This window comes from Phaethon lepturus, unplaced genomic scaffold (assembly GCF_000687285.1).
Source record: "Phaethon lepturus isolate BGI_N335 unplaced genomic scaffold, ASM68728v1 scaffold9480, whole genome shotgun sequence".
Taxonomy (NCBI): domain Eukaryota; kingdom Metazoa; phylum Chordata; class Aves; order Phaethontiformes; family Phaethontidae; genus Phaethon; species Phaethon lepturus.
This window is the reverse complement of record NW_010512555.1, coordinates 4,700-30,092: the sequence shown is the minus strand read 5'-3', so window position 1 is coordinate 30,092 and position 25,393 is coordinate 4,700. Positions and strand designations below refer to the sequence as shown.

Below are 25,393 nucleotides of genomic sequence, written 5' to 3'. Positions count from 1 at the left end.
CAGACCTGCTCCAGACTTCAGCCAACAGCAGAGGTTGTGGGGACAGGCGAAACGCAGAGCTTCGCCCCCGCCTGCCAGGACTCAGGCTTAGGGCTCAGTTTCAAAAGCTGCAATACGGTTTGCATAGTGCAGTGCCAGGCTACCCCCCTGGTTTAAAGACACCGCCAAAACCACCACCGCTCTGCTGTGGCCTGGCCCCGCCATGGTCCCCAGCGCAGCCCGGCGGCCACTAAGCTCCTTCTGCAGCCTCCCAGCAGCTTTCCCACGCTGGAGGCTTGTGGCACACGCAGCAGCCAAGGGCCCTCCGCCTCCCTGGCAGCCCCCCCCCAAACTTGTTCTAGTCTGAGTGTGCACCGGTGCAGAGAAGGTGCCCTGAGCATGCACAAAAGGTGCTGCAGAACTGGGCAGAGAGACGCTGCAAGAGGGAACAAGGGAAGGAGCAGGGATGCTCTGGGGGGAAAAGGCTGGGATGATGCTGGGGAAGGAGCAGGGAGACTGGAGTCCCTACACCCCACTCTAGCAGCTCCCCTGGGGTTGAGCGCAGCCCCCCAGCACCATTGCCTTCACAATCAGAAGGGCCAGGCTTCCGCTGGGACGTCGCTCTGACTACCCTGCACTGATAAAATCGCTTATCAGCCCCGATCTGGAGCTGCCGAGGGACTAGATGGTGAAGGGTTTTGCTCAGCACCACTCCCCTGCGCCGCACGGGGAGGGGAGCAAGGAGGGTGCAGCTGGCCCCATTCAGTGAGAGGTGCTGAGCGGGTACATGTCACGCTGGCACCCGGAGGTCACAGTTTGTACCCACCACATGGGCAAGGTGGGTCCGTTCACCGGGTGCCTTGGTGCTTCCCAGCAATGCACAAGTCCAGGTCAGGGGCTAACACAACCCTCCCTCGCCCCTGCAAAATAGTATCCAGAATATCAAAATACTGTCAAAAGGCTCTAGGCTATTTTCTGGACTTACCTGGGCTCAGTGATGTCCAAATCCTTCATTATAACCTGTAACTTAACAAAACTCACTGCTAAAAAAAAAAACCCAACCAAACATAATACGGTGCTGGAACAGCAGGCATCAGATTTCCTCAACTCCAGCAGGCTGGGCAAAGTCCTCATTAGCTCACAACACACGGTTAATTAGATAAAGAAATCTCTGCCAAGGGCCTGGCTGAGAGCCATCCGGGGCCAGGTTAGATGGGGCATGCAAGAGGTGCATGCTCAGGGAGGGGGGAGCATTCAGCCAGGAGCAGGTGCTGCAGCGGGACAAGTTTCTCCCAAACAGGGGCAGGATCAGAGCAGGGACAGTGCTCCCCGCTGCCTGCCACTCCCCCAGCACCCGCTTTCTATCTGCTTGCTCTAAAAAATAGCGATGCTTCATCAAAGGAGGTCTGCTGCAAACCAGCGTGAGCCTGCCAGAGCCGCTCTGCCCAGTGCCCATGAAGTTGGGCCCATTACACCAGAATTGTGCTCTTGCCCCGAGTTATTTCACCTTGGGTCCTGCAAAGCAAAGGATCTCAGTACCTGATCGCTTGGTAGACCACTGCAGCACAGATAAACCCCAAAGCCTACTCACTATCAAGAGGAAGTGCGCTGGGAAGGAACGCAGGCATGAGTCCATGCCTACTCTTGTAATAAATAATCAGAGATGAGCTTTGTTAGTCCCTTCCCTGGGAATTCAGGCTTAACGGGCCAGACTCGGTAACAGCAGACAGACAGGAGACTGCTGATCCGAACACAATGCTGGCTGTCTAGTTCAGGGCTGGGTTTGACCCATGATTTATGACTTTTCCCATGCTTTCTGGAGAATATTCTGCTTTGCGCTCTTACAGCAAGCACAGAGGGGCTTTCGTACCTCCTGAAACATCAGTGGGTCTGGATGATCACATCCACCGCAGGCACAGGGAACAAAGGAGTTGTTGGTATCACCACTGCGGCTGGGAAGTTGCTGCCACTTGCTGAATCCACTAGCAGCTTCTTTCAGATCTTCAGTTTGCTCCAGGCAGAAGATGGGAAACATCACCAGCAGCCGCATGAACAGTTTAGAAACACTCATCTGAGCTAACACAGCCTATTTTGCCTGAAGCAAATGGAGGCTCACAGATGGCACCAGCAGGACATCGTTGCCCTCCAGAGCTAAATCAGGAGAGGAGACTTCTGCGGCTTCACAGCTGAGGCCTTGCTATGAAACAGTCACCCAGAAGAACAAGGAGTCTCATCATCACACGCTTCACCATTGCTACCAAGAGCAGAACGGCTTTTTCCTCCTCTCGTCCTCCCCGATCAGTGTTTATCGTGGCTTTGCAAAAGGCAGGACACATACAGAAGCAGGAGATGCCTCCTCACCTATCTGCATGGGCTCGCTCCAGATCTTCCTCCTGGGCTTGAGGGCAAGAAGCAACAAGCTTGGAGTGACAGAACAAGCTTGGAGTGACAGCACCGTGAGTGGAGCACGTATTTGAAAGCGCCGCTTCAGATGCAACCCATAAAAGAAAGAATAAAGGAAGTTATCTAAACTTGCCTAAGGAGGAGGAGAAAAATGCCTGAGTGCGAGTCCCTGAGGAAGAGATTTAAGGAGGAACAAGAGTAAAAATTACATTTGAAAGCAAAATAATGCCAGGAGAAACTCAGCTTGCCCTTTCCCACAGGGAAAACCCAAGCTGACAGGGTCTCTCTACCTTTCTAGCTACAAAGCACAGCTAGGACTGAGGGCTTATTACTGCTGGCGTTTCCGTTTGGGCCACAGCACAGAACACAAGTAGCATCACCCTGAACTTCTCTGGCCCCATCTCCAAGCAGCAAACAAAAGGAAGACGACACAGAATACTTATCACAACACAGATTTAATTTCTTAGGCAGTTATAAAATTACAAAGAGCGATGGGCTAGCAGTGAGAGCCAGACACTTGGTGAGGTGGAATGTTAAAGATTTTTTTCCACTTATCGACACAGGTACCGAACAGAGTAAGTGAGCACTGCAGGATGCAGGTTCCACACCCCCGCCCCCCCCCCCTCAGGTAAGGAAGCAAATGCAAGAGCAAATAGATCCAGGTAGACAAAGGGTTGAGTCGACGCCCCATAGAAACCCAGAGCTACAGGTTTGGGAACAACTCACCGCTCCTGAGAAACGAGTCGGACACATGCAAAGGCAGCGCAGGGGGAGCCGGCGTACAGATCGCTGCAGCCGCATGGTCAAAGCCACAGTGCTGAGGCATCTGTAACAAGCACAACCAGCCATTTGCAAGCCAGAATAAAAACTTGTCCGTTACTTTCAAGGCAGTGTAAGATGAGATTTGCCAATTTGAAGACTGTTAAAATGAAGGAGCGTTATGGTTAGAAAAATAGGAATTTGCTGAATTCCTTTGGTTGTGCAACTGGAATCTGAGAGGATTTACAGTCAGAGCCACGCTTTCTTCACTGCAAGCCTTTTGCGGCACAGCACAGATTCCAAAAAACAAAGGCCTGCTCTGCACGTGTGGAGAAGACACTCTGCCTTGGTCTCAGATGTTAACAGGTTAAATCAAGGCAACTGTTAGCTGGGACAGCTGGAGCACAGAATAAAACTTTCCAAATCTCTGCAGTGATTAATCCCCACCAATGCTTTGGAAAGGCTTCCGTCAGCTCCGCAAACGGCGGCGGAGCATCTGCACACACAAGTGGTACACCGAATAGCTCGGCGACCTACAAGGAAAGAAATTCTACCATCTTACTGCATGTTGCTTTGGTGCTAACGCCATTATTAGAGTCAAGAAAGCACAATGTGGGATGTAACATGAAGCGTGCTCTGCTGATCAGCTTCTCAGGGCTCTAAGCTAACCTACTCACCGAGCTGGTGGCTCTTCAGTTCATTCCTCCCTTTTTACCATTACGCATGGGTCAGATGCACCTTCCCTCTGTGAAGACACCTGTGACTGTATTAAGAGCCTTCTCAGATATTTATTTGCATTCAGGCAGACTTGGAAAGCCACCACCTCTACCCCCACCCTCTGTAGAAAACAAGCCCAAGAAATTTCTGCGTACGACCTGAAGCAGCAACGTACAGCACTCACACGAATGTCTCACTGAACAGGGCCTCAGAAAAAACAGCTTTTACTAACCTCTGTGCTTTTTACTTCTTCCTCCTCTGCCAGGCCCAGCTTTTTTTAACTGCTAGATTTGTATCTATCATTGTGTTTTGGAAACAGTGACGTAAAGAAGAGTCCAGAGCAGATAAAAGGTTTCTGCCTCAGAACTAGAAACACAAAGTAGGGTAAACAGATGTCGAGACAGCAGCGGAGTGTGTACGCTCACTACCTATTTGCACATCAAGAGGAACAGCTCCTTCCCTATGGTACTCGCTGGGAACAGATCCCACCGCAGTCTAAGACCTGAGTTTAGGATTCCAAGTTTATAAGCGTTCCCCCTTCCCCAGCTTTGGTTGTTTCAGTTGTCTATCTCTGCCCCCAACCCTCTTACAAGAGTTAAAAAAAAAAAGCTATCAAGAAGTGCAGTCTGTACCTAGAGAGAGAGACACACTATCACAGAACAAACACTGTCCTTCCAAGGAAGGTCAGTCTAAAACAAGAGGGGCTGTCTAGGTGTTCCCGTATCATATGACTAGAAGCCCAAGGCCACAGCACAGAGCTACAGCCTCCTTGGCTTAAGAAAAAAACCACTGAAAAACATCTCTGTGTCACTGGGATGAGACCCCAACCCGAAAGGCTTCTAACTTTGGTAACATACCACAACAGGGTGGTTACTGAAGGCCTAAGGCCGTCAGAGGAAAGTGATATTTTATCTGAGAAATAGTTTATATCCTCCTGCAGTGAGCTTAAGACAAACTACTGTAACCATTCTTAAATACACTGTCAGTGGGGACCAGAAACCACCTGCCCCACCCTACTAGCTCTATGCTGGTCACTAACCCCACAGTATTACTACTTTTGCTCTCCAAAAAGATCTTCCCAGTTACAACAACAACAGAGACACAGATACTTTAACTGGTTCCAGCTTCTTAAGAGTGAACCAAGCAGGGCGTAGCAGTTCAACAGCCAGTGCGTGGCTCAGGAGCGTACTACAGCATATGGAAGACACAAATACAGTGAATATGGGATCTCCAACTCACCTGTGGAAGATAAGGAGTACAATAGCACAGTAAGTGTTCTCAATTTTTAGCAGTAAGAGTTAGTAATTACATGAAGGGGTAGAGCTTACTATGTAACATGGCCTTTGTTATACTCAAGAGTTATAAAACTTGTGTGCTTAGCAGAGCTGTGTTGCTTGGGCATGTTTACTGCTAAGTCTGCTTGTGGGGTCTACGCCAAGTATGTTATCAGGAATGTTACCAGCTTCAGTCTGGAACCAGCAGCCATCTGACAGTTCCTGGGTGGTTCAGTTCGCCAACAGAGCTCACTGAGCTTGTATTTACTTTGAGACTTGTATTTTACTCTGCAATTATGAGCTCCACAGCAAAGCTGATAGCACTTGCAGTAAAAAAAAAGTAGTACAAAAAAAAATTCCAGACCATGATTCCATGAGCTGTCTGTCAAAGCTTAAAGTCAACTGACTAAGCGAGGTTTCAGCCTGATTCAGTGGTTTGCTTTGAACGTGCTGGGTTCTGGAGAGGATACCACAAGCCACTACAGCCAATTACTTAGGACAGTCAAGGGTTTTCAGTGCATAAACAAGCCCGATCCCTTCTCTCCGACATGTGCTCATGTAAGAACATCTTCCACATCTACATGGACTAACGGGAGCCTCACTGATACAGGCAGCTCTCTCAGCAGGGCCTACCACCATCTTCTGCAGTTTTAGAGGAAGGGGAAGTCCACCTGCCCACACAGTGCTTTGGGGACAAAGACCACTGCCTGCTATTGCTTGAGAGAAGACTTGTTAACAGTACCGAATCCTAAAAGCACATCGCTGTCTTAGCTGTGGTATGGATTTCACACATAGCTGGAGTACTCAGCTTCTGTCCTCCTCTGAAGATCTGCAAGTTTCTTGTCCATTTCTATTTTTATTTCTTTGCAAGCAGGCAGTAAAGGGAAAGGAAGCAACCCACATTGCTACACAAAAGGCAACACAGACTCATTTTGGCAAAGGAAAGTAACACTCACCAAGTACTTTGCTAATCACTTGCTCACTAACTGTTATCCAAGACTTCAGAGAAGGCACATTACAACCCTAAAAATAGTCTGCAGCACTGCTCAGCCTTGGAAACCCCTAGCCAGGGTCAGGGCAGTTAAGGATTTATTCCAAAACTGCCAAAGAGACAACCAGTCCTTGGAGTGTATCACAAGAGGTACTCTGATGAAAGGGGAAAATAAGAAAAAAAGAAAAAAGCACTGTTATCCAGCAGAAGAGAACCCAGAAGAAAATTAAACTTTCTAAATCATTTATATTTACATCAGTATCTGGGAAAAAATCATGAACCTTCACTATCAGAGCAGTATACTCAGCCCCAGAATGAAGAGAAGCAAGAATTGAGAGCTATGCCTTCCAGCTGAAAACCTTAAGGCTGTTTAAACAGTGGGGCTGCCATGCTCTACAGGGACTTCTACAAAGCCTGCCAGAGTCCTTGCTTTAGATAATTTAAAAAAGTGTAAAAAAAGTTATTGCTACTCTGCCAAGGAAATAAGACAATCTACAGGAGAGAAAGTAAGTGCATTCCATGTCTTCTCTAAAAAAACCCACAACCTTATTGGCCACTATGGGCTACAGACACCCAAGTACTAAAGGTGTACAAACAAGAGTCTCTAGCAATTCCTCCTTCATTCTAGCTTTCTTCCTGCAGCAATTTCTTTTCTTCCCTGTAAAGGCACTTTCTATATTCTATATCCTTATGCAGGGAAACACTTCCAGTTTTCCATCCCAATAAACAGAACAGTCCCACAAACACACAACATTCAGAAGGAATTTTAATTAACAAAATGGTCCAGGAAAGGGGAGGGAGAACCCAAAAAACCAGGCCATTGCATTTGAAAGGTTGCATGTCAGTCACTAGGTATGCCTGCAAGCCCATGCACAGGAAACCATTTGGACCTTTGTCAGTGCAGAACCAGTCTCAGCTTCCAGAACCACTTCTCTACTCCTTCCTTATATAAGCTAAATATTATATACATATATAAAAAAAATACAAACTTGAGTTTGTTATAAAGTGGCTTCTCTCCCTCCCCCTCCTATGCTTGCTTGGCACATGAATGCATGCAAAACTAGTAGGCTCTGAGGGCTGCACAAACAGCAGGTTTTGGCAACAAAAAAAATAAACACAGCTAAAATAGATAAGCAAGATTAAAAGCCACTGAATTGAAAACCATATATTTTTCCAATTGTATAGAATTAGAACTACAGCTACGACTTAAAACTGTAAGAGTCTGTCATCCTCTCTCCCAACTCATGTCAAAGTTCATAGCAGCATAACACGAGATTCCTCAAGAAACATCAAGCCAGTGTTCTCTGCTTCAGGAGTGAGTTCACAGGTCAAAGTTTAGTCTGTCCGAAGGATCATGGGGGGATGCTCACTGTCTTCATCCAATCTAAGTGAGCTGGTTTCATCTTCCAGGCAAACTCCACCCACGGCACCCAGGTCATCTGTATACGCTGGAGAGAAAGGAACAAGTAGCTGGGGGTCAGCAGCACAAACTAAGGCTTGGATCCAAAGTAGTAAATGATTAGAGCTGAAGTACCAGACATTACTTGCAACAGTTTCACTGCCACCCTATGTTCGCTTTTATCATAACTGTGTTTCTCCAAGCCAGGAGCAGTTTATGATCAAAATTAAACTACTCTGCGTGTATGCAATGTGTACTTGTGCTTCAGGCAGGCTGATGTTTTTCCTAATCTCCACTGATGCATTACAGCTGAAACTGCAGTATCTATGTTATACGTGCAGACTGTCCTTCCTCTGCAGTTGAAGCACTGACCTGAGTGCCATACAAATATGGCAGAAGCTCCCCTCAGAGCTGCAGCATTAACCAAATTCTCATCTTCTCAATTTAACAGGGCAGCATATCAGGCTAAAAGATCACTGTTCCCATAAAGGAGTGATAGGAGCACTTATCAACCTTATTAAAAAAAAAAGGTCAGGACTATGATTCAGATGCTTTGCATGAGGTCTGGATGCAGAACTCCTGTACAAAACAATGGTGTTGGGGCATCTCAAGAACCATTTAGCAAGTACTGCAACTATCACTACAGTAATCAACCCCAATTTGAGACAGACTTCTACTCAGAAAGTAGAAAAGATGAGTGATCCATCTACAGGAAGCTACTGTACATCACAAGTGCTCTTTTCCAACTGCTCACCAATGCTCCACATCACACCTGCAGTTATGAAAAGCTCAGTGTTGAAGTAGAAGAGCTCACGCAGCCATCTAGAACGAAGCAATACGCAGAGATGCTCTCTGACCCATTTCCAGCCTTCTCCTTACCATGCCTTGTGGGTGAGGAAGGCACATATGTACCTTTAGTCACAGCGGTGCTGTACGTCTGTGCTACCAACGGCCGGTCATGCGATGCAGACTCTAGAATTTCGTTGGCTGGCTCCATACTGCCATCGAGTCTAATAAGCAGAGAGAGGTTAGCTGGAGAGGTGATCTACCTGGGCATAACACAGCTTTGGCTGACAGCGACAGAAGAACATCTCATTAGCCGTGCAATAATAATACATATATACAAGCAACAGGAGGAACTTGGTCCTTCCATTCCAGAGGATTGTCAAGAAGGCACCTGACAACACTTCGTATTTAACACTGAAGACACATCAGTGACATGCTTGCCTCTGACATGGCATCAGAATCTAAGTCCTAGTAGCTGATGTTACAAAAAAGACAACTCAAAACAAGAGTGCATGATTAAAAAAACCCAAACCATTCCCGTCAGCAGTATTCCAGATTGTATCTTGGGCTCTGTCCACAACACAAGCGGTTGCTTCATACACATATACTAGAAAACCCTCTAGAGAAGGTTTCAGAAGAGCATTTCAGAGATTAAGAACTTGATAAAACTTCCCTCTGAGATTTCACTTTATCTACAAGTGAATCCAGAGGTCATAGCTTAAAATATTCAGATAAAGGTATGACTTTTGACCCGTGCTATAGATTGACCAAAGCTACAAACTTGAATTATCATGAGTTATTGGCTTTAATTCTATGATTAATCACGTAAGTAATCTCACTATTTCACTCTAGCTTCTCTGGCCAAACCTTATTAAAAAACAATAATGCATTGTCATATTTTCCTTAAGTGTTCTACAGTACTGCTACAGAACATTAGTTGGCTGGCCTATGTGCAAGGAAGTTTAACAAGGACACCGGTAGTGAGAGAATACAGAAAATTTCATAGGCCAGATTCCCCTCTGTGAAGTCAGAGTAACATCTCTTTCTTGTCTCTGTAACCGCTTCATTTATTGATGAAGAGGACAGTGTTAGATGTTTCAAGTTGCTGTTTAAGTAACTCAACTCAAACTGTCAAGTAAGAGGAAAGAGGATCATACAGCTAACAGCAATTGATCCTTCACTGCAATCAGACAGTGTTAAGCTTCTGCTGGTAAAGCAGTGCTTAGTGTAGTAGATATTGGGAAGGAAGGTGCAGGGGGATTCTGAAGTTACTCATTCATGTCAGAGGTCTGTAAAAAAAAAAGTAGCTTAAAGAAATAAGTTGTTCTAAGTTAGACTTAGAACAGAACTAAGTTTAAGAACAAACTGGACTTTGTGAAAAAATAAAGTACAACAATCCTCGGTGAATGTGGACTTACTTGTGCTGCTTCATTAGTGTGCACTCTCCTCCTTCTTGGGGATCTAGGTTGTACATGTAGAGATATCCATCAGCAGCTCCCACCAATAAACGAGGGATCTTCTGGATTCTAGAAAGATTTAAGGGAGAGCAACAGATTAGTAAGAACTTAAGTTTCACACCAGCACACTCTCCTCCACTCCCATGATTTTCATTGAATCATAGATTCTTTGGGTTGGAAGGGACCTTTAAAGGTCGTCTAGTCATCTCATGGATTTTAAGCCATTATTTTTCACACTCTTGCTTCTAGACAGAGCACCTAGGAAAGAACTGTGCGTAAAAAAAAGGCATAACCACATTTTGGCACTAATCAAATGCCATAGGAATCAAGCAACTTCTAGATAACCCAGTAAAACAGATTCAGCAGTTACCATCCTGTCATCAAGCTTTGTGCAACTCCAGAGACAAACATTCTAATGAGAAATATCCACTTATTTCAGAAATGTTACAGGGCTTAATTATTGCTTAAAGAGTGCTTTGAGATCAGAGAAGTGAGAGTACAGACATGAAAGTCAATTTAGCATAAAAACTATAAACCCCCCCACAAAATAAGTTTACTACCGCTCAGTTTATTGCTTTGGTAGCTGCGCCAAATAGGACCTGCCCTTGGTGAAGATAAAATACAGATTAGATTTAGTCCTCAGAATTAAAGTTAATTAATGCTATGTTGTTTTAGAGACAAGAATAATAGGAACTTGCTTTATATGAACTTGCTTTCAGAGACTTCTTTAATGGTTACTCTGGATTGCCTAATTTTGCAATTCACTGGCACAACATACAGTATCACTGCTCCTAGCACTAATGGAAGCAAATGCCATAAACCCATGCATCTGTTCTTGTCATTCTTCTTTCAAAATTAGACATCTTTAAACAACACTTAGAAATAGTCTATTCTCATCCACATATTATGCCTTTCCCCCCTCCCCTCACAGGGCTGTGAGGCATTAGCTCTAACACATTGCTCTTAAACTGGAAGAGGGTTTGAAATGATCACAGGTGATCCATTGCTCTGTGTACTACCTGCTCTGCTGGGGATGAGGTTATGTTCTACAGTGTCAGCCCCTCCACAGCCCAGCATGGCAACCCAGCGGGGTGGTGAATGCAGGCTCAATTTCTTTACTCACGTGGCAAGCGCGCAGATGTTTTTGTGCCCACAGAACGGCAGACGGACTGTAGCAAAGGCTCTACCCTGGTTGAACATTTCTGTTACTTGAGAGGGAAGATAGCTTGTTGAGGCCATCAGCACTTTTCCAAAGTAACCTGTCCAGGTTGTAGGCTCTTCCTGAGGTCTACAAGTCAGAAGAAAGAAGTGACTGACTTTGCCTTCACATTAGAGAGAAAGATGTGTATACACTTTGAAACATCTTTTTATTTTTAAAGATATTAAGCAGCTATTTGTTTATCTTCAGAAATAACTAACACCCTTGAGAACCAATGCACTCCGTTTATGCTACAGGGCACAATGTGTCCTACAAATACCCCAGCCTGTTATTTAAGCATGTTTGATTGTAAACTGATACTTCTGCTTATAAAACTGCATTTCATAAGGGTCATTATACAAGAGCAAGATCTACCGGAAAGTGCTACACTTCCAAGATTTTATTTACTTATCACTAAGCAAATCATTGTTTCCAACATCTTCCACAGAAATGTAGGTAAGACGGTCCTCTCAAATCATAAATAGGAACATTTTATAACTTGGTGCCTTTTAAAGCCCCATCGGCAGCTGGAAGGCATTGCTGAGATAGCGCTTCCCGTATGGATGTCAGAAGAGGTGAAACACAAATGTAACTGAATGTTAAAACTTCTCCATGTTCTTCTGCCAAGGACAGCTCATTTCTCTTCAGTCGAAATACCTTTTCTATTAATTGGGAGAACAGTACACAGCTCAGCTACGGCTGCTGATTCAGAAGTAACTTCTTATGCCCTTTACTTTACAGAAGTGTTCAAAAGAAGTCTGTCCACACTTTGGAGAACTCATGCTGTTAAGTATGATCAATTTTAAAGCCTTTTCCTTGAAAAATCTAAGGCACCTCTGAAACTTACTTTTCTTTCACAGTCTCAAGTTTGAAGATATGCACCGTCTCTGTGTTACTGGATGCAGACAGAAACATGCCATCCATGCTGAAAGCCAGCGAACAGATGCTCACACACCTGGGGGGCAGGGGGAAAGAGGAAAAACAATGAAGCTTTATTTTTTACATTCTAGTACTGTACCATTTGGTGTAAGAAGAAAGCTAGCGTTAACTAACTGATGGCAATTGACTTAAGTGACAATATTACTTCTCCATTTTGGTCTTTCTACACATTCACCACTAAGGAGCTCCGTAGTGTTCACATGAGCTGTACTGTGAGAGCTGGGAGGAACTGTGGCTGCATGGTAGACTCACCTGCTCTTCTTCTCCTGTCAGTGATTGCAGGTGACTTGCAATTAAGCCAAAGTATTTGGCTTAATTAATTAAGCTGATTTCTCAGTCACCACTGCTTCACAAATAAGAAAAAAGAACATGTCCATAATAAGCATTATGAATTCTGATACCTTCTTAAAGGACTTCAAGAGCACAATCCCCTTTGATGATGTTCAACTCTGATATATACCCGATATGGGGGTCAATTAGTAACAGTCTGAACTCAGTCTTACCTCTGCATAAAGTACAGTAAAACTACAGAGTTACTACTACCACAAATCATAGTACCACTTCAAAATGGCTATCAATGATCACAGCACCAGAAGGATTTAGAAGAGAGCGAGAATATTAGATGTACTGCCTCCAATTGCCATAAGAATACAATATATCTTACAAAAGGTGACCCACTTTAAACAGGTTCCCTCACCAATAAATTTTTAAAAGGCAGGAGGGACTACAATTCTGACAGGATTGATTTGTAGAATAGTCAAGTCCAAAGGAGTGAAACTGGAAGACATTCAAGCTGAAACTGTTGTAAGTGTACAGGCAGGGATGAATGAAGATGAAAATAGGCAAAGATCAGGATGCCAGCTCAACTGCAGAACATACTGGAAATCTACTGTAATGAATGAGCTTCAGACAATTAGCCCAGTTAAACTTTACCTCTTCACTCCCCTTCGGAATTCAAAGAGTTTCTGTCCCTCTGGAATGGAAAACACTCTTATTACTGTCCCCTGTAAAGAAAAAACACCCAATGTTTTTCATTTCAAGTTTGTTCATGGTGTATTAGCTCTAGTGAACAGATTACAACTACAAGGAGCAAACCATTTTGCTGTTAACTTATCACCGTTGATGCACACCACATACTAGGGTGAAGTATTTAAAGGAGCTTGTTTGTAGGATGTGTTTGAAGAGTAGAGAAACAACAAGAGGTGGGAACTACTAACATAGAGAATAAGCTATGCATCAAAACCAGCCCTTCTTATCACATTTGATCATGAAAATGACCACACTAGACAAGCATGGTCAAGTGGATGGCTCTGTGCCTTTATCAGATGCAATCAGTTACACCTTTATATTTTAAGCTTTTTACTTAAAGAGCAGAGGCTTCAGACTTTCTAATTTATAACTCAGATGAACAATTTATCATCGTGTGCCAAAGACTGGCAAGACACTTCTCTATTCTGACTTTAACTGTCTTGTTTTCATTAGGAAGACAGCATCAAAACAAGACAACTGATTTCTAATAAGTATCCTGTGCTAAAGGGAGAAACACTTGAGTATTGGCCTGATTACAGCCAGATTAAAATGTGTTTATTTAAATAACCTTATTATCCAACATTTCACAGCATGGAAATTGAGTCAAATATCATTAACAGTTCTTAACTTAGATTTGCCATTATAACTGTAAGCCTTCTTTTTTGGCACTTGTGCATGGAATTGTGCATGCTTAAACTTACTTAGAAACAAATTTCATCTTATTGCTGTCAGAAAGTCAATAAAAAGCCACCTTACCTTTTCCGATGCAGTGGCAAGTTTAGTACCACTTGCGTCAAATGCCAAAGCAGCCAAGGGACTATCGTGAGCTGGGATCATATTAGCAGCTCTCTGCAGGAGTCATTCAATAAAATATAACCTTAGTACAGTACAGGTTAAAAGCTACAACTTTGAAGCTTAAGGCTGCATATTTAAGAGCATTCAAGGCAAATATGGGTCTTACTTTATGGACAACAGCTTCAATATTTGTTTCAGTAACTGCTAAGTAAAAGTACATAAAATTATCACTGAAGCATGTGCATAGAGAGTACAAGCAGTAAAAGGATACTTAAAAGACAATTCAAATAGAAATTACTTGACTTTGCTCCCCCATTTGCCCAACTCTACTCATCAGATCTAATATTAGCACCTGTATTTTCTTTGCCAACGTTCTGTGAAGCTTAGCTATAAGAGATATACTGCAAACTAACACAGAGGAACCTACCCGAGTGTCTAATTCCTCTCTAAGCAAGTTAAATCATTTCCAAAAACTGCATCTTTAGAAGGGGAAACAGCATTCACAAAGATCCTTACCAGATTGATGGTGTCAAAGACTTGTACTTCTCCAATAGTTGCACTTCCTGGATAGGCCAGGTAGCAGTTGTCATTGTTTATTGATAAAGCACACAACCCTAGAAGGGATGCAGAAACAGAATTAGAAAAAGGCAAATACCAAGACTTATGCGCAAAACTTTCTGATTCTGCACTTGAATGTTACAAGGATAACTCAAGTTATCCTCATAAGGTATCAACAGAAACAGAACAAGGATGAGTAATCTCAGAGTTGACCTGCAACATGTTCCACTATTTAACGTAAGTTTAATATAAAGGAGAAAAGGAAGAATACCAATAAAACCACAATAACTGATGAAGCAGTAGAATTTCCCATGTCTGCCATGACTCCTAAAGCAATAACCTGACAAAGCCTTTAACTACACCAAGTGCTGGCAAAATCCAGTTTGTACCTCTACTACTTCTTTCTAATATCTCAACACATCCACTTTAGGCAACTACAATAGTGGAAAGATGCAGTTTAAGACAGAGTCTGCTATTTGTTCTCAAAAACCTCATCTGGATTAAAATGGGTAGGCTTTAAGACAACACTCATGTATTTAATTGCTACTTTTATTTGAAAGTGGAATTAACAATGCTACAGATCCCTGTAGCAAACATCATACGTTGACACACAACGCACTTTTCAGAGTTATGCTAACTTCTAACTCTTACCTGCAGGATTGGGAGGTGTCTCCCTGATTGTATGTAATACCTTCATGTCTCGTATGTTGTGTATATAAAGAGACTCTTCCAGACATACTATCAGCCTCTAGACAGGGGAAAGAGAATGAAATGCCGATATCAAACTGGAGTTTATATTAATGTATCAGTCCTAAAAAAACTAGTCCAAAATGCAGTCCAAAGTCCAAAACGCAGTAGGTACCTTCCAACAGAGAAAAGGTTGTACCCACCTGATGGGAAGAAGTAAGAGTCTGATAGAAGATACACAAGATACACCTCCTGACAAGGCTTCAACAGCGCAATACTACACACAGTCACTTGAACTAACCAGTGCACTTGACTTCTCTCAACCACACTAGTGCGAAGTGATTTAAATAAACTAGTAATGTAAATAATTTTCAAGTCAGCAAGGCAGAAACCTTCATTTAAAGCTATTTAATTCTTATTCTATACCTGCCCTTATGTGTTTCCCCCCCTCAAGAGGCCAATTCACATGTGGAAATAATTTTCTGCTTTGACTAAACAGAAAAAATATACAACATGTTTTAAACCACTTATAGAGCCTATTACTTACTCATAGTCATTTGTGAGGGGCTTTTTAAAAAAAAAAAACAAACAACAAACTTTAAGTTTTTCAACAGCTCATTTACACTTTCATACACTACGTCTGGACGGCTAACAAGATGCTACTTATTTAATGCTACCTCACTATGTCACAAATCAAATTAGTCACTGTTTCCCTTATGATTTTAATCAGCAATCCTATCCTCCCACACGTGATTTTGATGGTGGGGATAGACACTAAGAAGATTTTCTCCTTTAGATGCCGTTCTCTCCACTTTGAATGAACTGGCTGAAAACAGAAAAATCTCTGTTTGCAGAAGAGCCTAGTAATGATTGAGTAATACAGCAAACTGTGGTTTTCCAGGTACTTCACTCAAAAATTTCCACCAGTTCAGTGATTTTTTTTTTTTTTTTAAAAGAATTCAGCAAAGTGTATTTAAAACCATAAAAAAGTGAAGAGATAAGCTTGGTCCTGAACAGAAATTGTCAGTCTCACATACTTTCACATTTAGGATAACAGGATGATCCACACTGGGAGGGACCTCAGGACATCCCTAGTCCAACCTCGTACATGAAGCATGCCCAGCTTACTCAGGGCATTTTTCTAAGTAAATACATAAACACAGAACCAAATATACTTAATCAAATATGAGTACTGAGATGCCATACAGAAGCTACAGTTGGAAAAGTACAAGTTAATTTCAAATAGCAATTCTGTCACCAAAGGAAGAGACATCAATCAGCAGAGGAAGTGCCAGAATAAGATCGATAACCTCTTCCCTTCTTTTCACCTAGTCAAAATTACTACTCACCTGTCTATTGAGTTTGACAGCCAAGATGGTGTTGGAGTAACTGTAGTTGCAAATCTCTGTCCCCTTCTTAAAGTGACAAACTTTCAGCTTGCGTGGAGCTTTAAGGCTAACTATGGCCACCAGACTACTGGAGAACAGCCTCTCCACAATGCACACGTCTTCTGTGTCAGCTGAGGAATCACAGTAACAAGGGAAAAATACAGAGGGAGATTTCAGGGAAGAAGAATGATGCACATCAACAGGAAATACTATCTAAGGAAATACAGTCTAACACCACAAAAACATTCTGCCGCAATAGCTCAGAGTCAAGGTGGGATGCAGGACAGGTTTTTAAAGCAGAAAATCTACACAGTAAATGCTGATGTACGAAGATCTCCTGCCCCCCCCGCAAGCGTCATGCAAGTTTACACTTTAGAAGTGTCTACTCCCCACCTGTCCAAGATCCAACAGAAAAAAATCCCAAAGATACAAAAAATAGCAAATTATCTAATTCCAGAATCTTACCATCTTCTCTTATCTCTGCAGAAATCTAGGAAAGCAAAGGTTTTTTGGGTATTTTTTGTTTTGTTTTTAAAGCTATAATATGCATGGAGTTTCTGCCCACCTCTGCATGAAAAAAAGAAAGGTTATTGTACTCGAAGCTGGTAAGCTCATTTGTTATAAGACTGCTTCAGCCATCGAGTAGGTTTTTCGGTTTATGTGGTGGGGTTTTTTTTTGTTTTGTTTTGTGTTTTTTTTTTTTTTTTTTTAAAAACACGCATACCATTTTTTACCTGACAGTCCCTAAAAATAATTTGTACTGGAATCACTGACACCCAGTATGCATGCATAGCCATAAGACAATGTTCCTTTTGTCATGTGTTCTACTATGGAAGCACTGGAGGCAAAGGAGGAACACAAGTCACCATTCAAAACGCAGGGAAGATGGCACAAGGGCGGAGAGTCCAGGATCTCTGGCAAAGAAGCACTTTCAGAGCATTTGATTATAGTACAGTACTGGACCAAGCTGGTAGGAGTCTGAGTCCCATCACCAGTTAGCCTGGCATGTGTGCTTTCCCCTCCCACACCCTGAAGCTGCCCTCCAAAAGCCCCCGAGACACAGTGGACGTAGTTTTCACAGCAGGAGAAAGCTGGTGAGAGTTTTACCACTCTGTGCAGCTCTCCCACAGCCACCAGCTACATCTGCCCTTCCATTACAGAACTGAATCAAGACAAGCAACTTGAGCCTTTGGCCTTGATCCATCGAACCAAACTTTTCAGAAGTCAGTATCTGGATCAGCTTAATGCTTAACACATTCCAAACTGTAAAACTGCCAGGGGAAAAAAAAAAAAAGCTTATTTCTGGAGGCTTCTGTTTTGGCCAAGAGACACATTAAATAATTGGCACTGTTCTCATCACCAGTGACAGAAATTCCCTGAAAAAAGTTCTGTCCAACATTCTCAGTACATGACAATGTCATCACTGTGTGACATGTTTGCTTTGAAAGTGCTTTTTCTGGGCAGTTTCAGGAGAAAGAACAGAAAATACTTAATGCTCTACATTCTTTTGAGAGAAAGAGAGAAACAGGCTCCTTATGGAAAAGGAGCAGGTTTACACTGAGCGTTTTCAGTACTCTATGCAACATAATTGACTTTTATCTAAATCTGGTATTTAATAAGGTCCTTTTCCAGAGGAGACAAAAGAGCTTATAAAGGCTTTGAAAATTCAATTTCCTCATTTTTGCAACAGGGGTAATGCATTTTAGCAATGACTCTTTTTTCCAAGGAATTGTTCTCCGTTTTCCTAATGCCACACACAACACATGAAAAAACCCACAAAAATCTGCTTCAGTAAATTTATGCATAGACTTTCAAATGCGGAGATCCATGTTCCTGGAATCAGCCTAGTAACATAAAAGATTCTCTGTTTTACAGTACAGGTTATCAGCTTTCAGTCTAAGCCTGGAGTCCTTCATAATGATGCTAGTGCAGAGACCCAAAAAACCATAGTCTGACTGCTCCCTGCTCCTGGACAAGCACATTCAGGGTCAACTGTATTAAGACACAGCTTCTGGGATTTCTGGGATCTCCCAGGCAGGCAGGCGAACTGGTATTTCAGAGAAGGAACAGCAGCAGAGATTCAAACGGAAATAGTGCTGTCCTGCGCTGCACGGATGGGAAGTGTAGGCAGCAGGGAAGGCACACAGGGAAGAGCACTACCAAGAACTAAGTCCCAAACAGAAGAAAAAACTTTCAACAGGGAAAACGTTTAAAAGGTATACACTTCAGTTTCACTGTAAAAAGACTATAATACAGACAGTTACCTTTACAGAAAGGCTTTGTGATGGGCTTTTAATTAAAATTCACTTGAAAAATACAGGATTCACCTCTGTTCCTTTGTTTTGCCCTCACAGGAAGAAATGATAAAAATCTCTTCACAGCTGCCAAGTGATGTATGCTTCCTAATTAGCAACCATTCAGGTACAGTATCAGCCTGCACATCCTACATCCAGCTGACCTGAATTAATCGTATTTTTATAAGCACTTGTTAAGTCCTGTAGCAATGCTGTTAATCAGGGGTTTTCTTCTATTTGTATTTCTTCCTTTACACTACACAAGTGAGCATGACCAGACACTCGGATTCAAAATACAGTAAGAACAAAAAGAACTGCAAAATGATTCAAGTATCAGCAGTGAGGGGAGAACAAGCAAATACATAACAAGATTACAGTTTCATAAACACAAGCATGTAGCATCACAGACAAGAGCTGGTTAGAACCAGCTAGATTATGATCAGCTATGCTTTTATGCCATTTTTAATCCAAGAACACGGGGCATGTTATAAGCATTCATTAAGCCTTAAAGCACCCTCCAATCCAATACTTACTTTTACAGGGGGATGAACTGAGCAGGGAGTTAGGCTATTTGTACAGAGTCATTGAATCATAGAATCATTAAGGTTGGAAAAGACCTCTAAGATCATCATGTCCACCTGTGAACCCAACACCACCATGCCCACTAAACTGTGTCCTGAAGTGTCACGTCTACGTGTTTTTTGGACACCTTCAGTGATGGTGACCCCATCACTTCCCTGGGCAGCCTGTTCCAATGTTTGGCCACTCTCTCAGTAAAGGAATTTTTCCTAATATCCAATCTAAACCTTCCCTGACGCAAGAGTTACAGTAGAAGTCAGTGACAGGAGCAGACAAAGAAAGCTCCCATGCTTTTCAGTCATTCCCTCAAACACAAGCCAGGTGGGGCATATTCTGTAGTTTAATTTAGACACCTACACAAGAACTGTCAGATCTATCTTACAGAATAGAGGGAGGGATACTTAGAAGTGCTCAAAACACCACAAAGTCTTAAACTAAACTGGGAAGCAGGAGGCACATGTCTGGGAGGCCTCAAGATGCTTCTCCTTGTGGAAAGGAGGTACCCAATACATAGGAAGCCCTCCACCCCCCGTATCATTTTAAACAGGCATGGTTTGCAAGCCCAAGACTGACAATTATTTAACTGCATACAAAAGAGAAAGATCTCAAATATTTAGATCTACTGAAAACACTGCATGTCCTGTGAGCAGAGGTCAAGGCAGGCTGGCTTACACAGGTCAAACCACTGAGTTTCCTACTAAATGTCACCTCACACTCTGTGCTCTGCATTCATGAACTTAACACTCATGGAAGAAAACTTACAATATCAAAGAGGTTAAGCAAATACAGGCATCCCAGAACATTGCGAAGACAAGACTGGAATCAGCAGGTCTAAATTCTAACACCAGCTGCTTTATCAGCTTATTGGAAGATTTTGAGCAAGGCACTTTATCCAATCTGTACTTTTTCAAGGACTACCTAGAAGCAATCCTGCAAAGTTCAGTTCAGTCTCTCTCAGTATGTTTATTCAGTGCCTCATGTAACAGGAGTCATCTACACTGAGTCTCCCAGGGTGGTATCAGGCCAGATGCTGTAAGTGCCTAACATACTATGGAGGTCAGGTACCTAAACTCAATGGCATAAAATGGAATTCAAGCCACCGATTAACCAGTACAACCAGACCATGACTCAAACAGGCAGATGTAGCTGCAACACAATTTAACCTGACCACAGGTGCCTAATTTGAACTTCACAATTACTTCTCTCCATTGACTGAGAGAGAATCAGGCTGTCACCACAGATAATAGGTGATCTGAATCACACACCATTTTCAAACTTAAGATGCCACAGGGTCAGGTCACTTAGGGAATGGAGTCCAAAGACAACTCTGTTGTGTAGCATGATACACCAGGATCCTACTATAAATGCTGACATCATAGCTATTGGTCCCATCTGTTCACACGGAGCTTATAAGCAAGGAAGGATACTCATGCATAGCATTCATAGTTTACTTATTAGCACCTCAAGAAAGGGAAGTCTACAAACTGCTGGCAAAACAGGGGATATACCACTTCTACCCCAAGCCTCCCTCCATTTTCTCTCATATCCTACTCGACTGTGATCAGTATTGAGAAGCTACAGGAATTTGGATTATTCACCCTTTTGGATGAGTAAACTTGCAGTTATCATGTTAAAAAGTACTTTTCTAACAGCAAATATTAGGATTAAAGAAAAAGATAATAAAGGCTTTGTTTTTTTTAAATTTGATAACAGTATATTAGTGGTTGCCTGCCCCAATAGCCAGTATAAAGACCCAAAAGACACTCTCTCACAGCAGTAAATTATTTTTTTATGCCCAGCTGCTACACAACCTGGCTATTAAGACATAAAATTAGAAAAGCAAAGAGTTCTTCTCATAGCTATTACCAAATTTCACAGCATACCAGCTAAATTTAAATACAGAACACTGATACATAATTTTACCCTGCTAGCAATCAACTGTTTCGTATTTTTGTGATATTTCATCACACTTAAGGTTCTTCCTATACCAATTTCAAACCACCTGTGAAAAAAAGAAACATGTCTTATTCTTCCCAAATTGAGCCAACTGAGGGGATAAAAAAAAAGAAAGAAAAAAGAAGATACTCACTGCATTCATAGATCTGCTCTAATTTGTCCACAGAAGAAAGAGAGAAGAATTTGTAGCCTGATTTACTGCCAACTGCAAGGGATCTGAAAAAGAAAAAAGCCAGTCAGGAACATAAACTAAATCAGTGGTGAATTACCCTTGGACAGATTCTTAACCTAATCTAAAACTCCAGTTGGGTTAGCTCAGTAAGAAAAGCAATAAAAAGCCACAATAGGCACAGATAGCTTCCCCAACTCTGAAATGGCCAAGTAGCTTCAGAATTACCCCAGGTGTGGAATCCTGCTTCACATTTTATGAAATGAGAGTTCACAGCTCAAGCTAAGCTTGGGCATACTGCCCAATTCATACTGGTGATTTCTCCACACAAACTAAAACCTTTAGTGTGGAGGAAAGATGACTTGAATAACATAATGCAAACCAATTACATCATTGCCTCATCATTAGAGGTGACCTCCAAGACCTTTTAAACCGGGATTGTCTGGGGATTTTTTTTCCTCTTTCTATTGTAACCTTCCCCAACCACCCTAAAATAGCTTTCATATTAAAAAAAAAGAGGAATTAAAGACTGCCAGCTCTAATTTTCTCCGATTTTATTTGATGACATTCTAGCATCTCCAAAGAACACTGTCAGTGTTTAGACATTTGTCAGTCTTACAAATACTTGTGACGTATCTTTGATAGGAGGCATCCTCTTAAAAATGCTAGTCACTGATGTTAAACAGATTTTAACAATAGTAAAACATTAAAAAACTGACTACAAACCCGTCTTTCCTCCATTACTCAATTTTCACACTTAACTCACAGACCATTTAATTGTTTTTCCAGTCAGAGGCAAAGACAGGTCTTAAATTTTAAGCTAGAAAAACCTTTAGGCTTGTCTTACAGGTCTTTATACATCAAGGCAGCAGACAATGGCACATTCTTATTTTCCCCTCCCCATGCGGGGGATGATTTTATGCCACAGAAAAAGAAAATTAACAGCAAATACAGTTGTGCAGAAGTGTATTAGTGTGCTTATAGTTCACATATTTCTTATTGGCAGGACACATGGAGAAAAGAGAAAAACTTACTTAATTCCAATAAAATGTATTTCAATATGCCAAACTGTGGCAAGTCATTCAATACGAGCCTCAAACCCAACCCTGCCAGCCAGCCTGCCAAAATGCCCTTCTGAACTCAGCAAGATCATTCTCTATAATTCAGATGCACTGGTGATCAGTTCTGCATTTAGAAATACAATACAGATTCCCAGATTTCTTGCTCTTTCTGTATTTTCCTCTTGTGGCTCCAACGTGAGCCCTTTTTAAACTTCAAGGTACCCAGAAGATTAAAAATTGTTCCTCAAATGGCTTACCCTCTAAAATTAAGATCCCAAGCTATAAAATCAACTTCTGTATGATGGTATGACCTTCTCTTCTAGAAAAAAAAATACAACTGGCACAGTCTGGTTAAGCAGTTATATTTGATAAGGTTTAAACCTTCAAATTAAAATATGCAGCACCCAGGCAAGAGAAGTAAGCCTCCCCAGATTCAATAACCAAGATACTAAAAAAAAGCACATTAGGCTTAAAGACAGAGAAGGAACTATAAAACAAAATTTTGCTGCTGCTCCTCTAAGTCACCCGAGAAACGTGGAATTTAACTTCAGACAAAATCAGTATGTTCAGCAGACTATATCTGACTAGTTGCCAAAGATGCTTCAGTGTTTTTCTTCAACTACTTTTGTACAACTCAGTGAAAATCCAAATTCTGTGAAAAAATACAAAACTGTAATGTGGAAAAAAGGTAATGAGTTAGTTTTTCTTAGATCATCTACTGCTTCCCTCAAAAGAAAGTTTAACAAAGACAGGCATTACAACTGTCACTTCACAAAAGTAAACAAGCACTCAACCGAGTTAAAAATAAATGGAGTCACAAGATTTCTTGCAATATAAATGATCTACAAAAGACATAGGATGATTTCCTCATGGAGAATTACACATAGCAGCTATTTGTGAGTGTATTACTAGGCAACATTGATTCCTGTATTGTACTTACACCTTTAAATACAGAATATTGCTGTATCACTCTTTTACTGACAGTATCACTGAAACCAGAAAGCAAGACCATTTTTCTTGTCCTACTGACTACATATACCTCATTTAAATAAGCTTCAGACAATGGTGAAAGCAACTTGTATACATGATAGAAATCATTAGACTAAGTAGAAGCCAAAATGAAGCAGCACAGAACAGACCTTTCCATCCGTGGCAACTGCTTTTTGTTATTTCTTTCAGGATCAAGGTGATGAAGTCACAAACCATTTGTTTACACAGAACAGCTCCAGTCAGTATAATTAAATCCATTTCAGTATACAAGCATAACTGCAAAACAACCCATTTTTCTTCTAGAACAGCATTCATTTGTTTTGTTTTTTTCCAATGTACTCTCAAATTACTTCTTATGAAACTATTGGAAAACAGCTTTTTATATGTAGTAAGAGAACTCACAGGGCTGAGTTATACCAGCATAACCATAATGATTTAAATCCCCCATCTTCCCCTGCACCGATATTACACTTAAGCCCTTAAGACACCTGATAGCTATCTAAATGACCAAATCCCACAAAACAAGAATCTAGCCAAAATTACCTCACCTCAGAAAAAATGTGCAACCATATGGGGAAGAAATATGATCAATAAGCCATTCAGCTACTGCTCAAATAGACAGTGGCCAACAGAAGCTACTGTAGTTTATCAGAAGCTCCTTTTACAATGTGGGTGTTATGCTTTATTATTACCAATTTTCAGAAGCTGATGAGAGACTGAAATTGAAAATAAAATCAATATCCAAAAAATTGCCTTTTTTCGTCTAACATTATGCTACACACAGGTGTTTTTTTAGCTCTATTATGTGTAGCCTCTATTACACACCTTAGATTGTAGACTTTGAGCTATTTCATCATCAAGGTTGTCTACTCAGTACAAAATTACCAATATAGCCGTGATTTATGAAACACTGTTTACCCAGTTTTTTCAAAGATAATACTGTAGTCTGATCCAAGACTACCTAAATCTTGAGAGTATTTTCAAGAGTGGCTGTCATAAATAATTAAAACTAACCTCATCAAGCAAACAGTGTTATGAGATATTTCACACACTTGTTTCAAGATGCTGACATTCACTGTAAGTGCCCTCACCTAGAGTGGGAAATCAGCTGCTTCAATCTCTCTGGCTCTTTAGAAACAAGTTTTTTCAGATGGGTTAGAATCATACAGGTTTTCTTTTGCTTCTTTAATATACATACAGAAGGAAGAAAACCAGTTTTTCCCTTTCTGTACCACAGAGAACCTTAACTATTAATCAGAAATATTCTACATTAATCAGAAAGATCCTACTAAGGGCAGCTCTCTTGGATTAAAATAAATTGCAGCTGCAGTATAAAAACAACTTCAGAAGTCATTACTATTTCAAATAACTGGTTAATTAAACCTACTTTCATTATGATACAGTCTCATTATACTAATGCTCCACCTCACGTCAAAACTAATGTAAATTTCCAAAGACAAAATGGTTTGTGAACAAAGGCTTATGGTAAAGAGGAGGGAAATGATAATAATAAAAGAAAAATCAATGAAATGACATAAGAAAATAATTACTAAGGAAACTTAATGTGCGTTTTTCCCCCCCTCCCAAATGCCTGCTGAAACCAAAGTCGTAACATCTTACAGACGTGTCTTAAAAGAAAGGTCAAGAATGTCATTATTTTGGACAAGAGCTAAATACAGAAATATGGTCAACAGATTTATCAGCAACACTCTATGACAACCCACAGGAGATTCTCCCATTGTTCTTATATTAAAAGAAAACCAACACAAACTTAAATCTGCTGCAGCGAAAGACGACTTGCTCATCACTTAACATGCCGCAATAGGCTGGGACAACAAAGTTCATAATCCAAGTAAACATCACTAGTCAGGCCAAATTCTCCAAATTGTCACACTGAGGAACAGTTCCTCTGGCAAGCCCAACCTCAGCTACTATCTCCACTGTAACAACAGCAAGTAACATGACATGCAATTGCTTCTCTCAGC

General features: G+C 41.5%; 1 protein-coding gene across 1 annotated transcript; it reads right to left on the bottom strand.

Moving 5' to 3' along the window:
• Nucleotides 1-6,868: 6,868 nt before the first annotated feature.
• On the bottom strand, nt 6,869-21,404 carry WIPI2 (WD repeat domain, phosphoinositide interacting 2; the record flags this gene model as incomplete). The annotated part of the gene is made up of 11 exons (XM_010287404.1): nt 6,869-7,571; nt 8,435-8,532; nt 9,727-9,834; nt 10,889-11,053; nt 11,811-11,918; nt 12,836-12,906; nt 13,688-13,780; nt 14,243-14,340; nt 14,936-15,032; nt 16,321-16,490; nt 21,322-21,404. Coding segments are annotated over 11 exons (1,204 nt in total), but the record flags the coding sequence as incomplete, so codon positions are not given.
• Between the last annotated feature and the right edge of the window lie 3,989 nt (nt 21,405-25,393).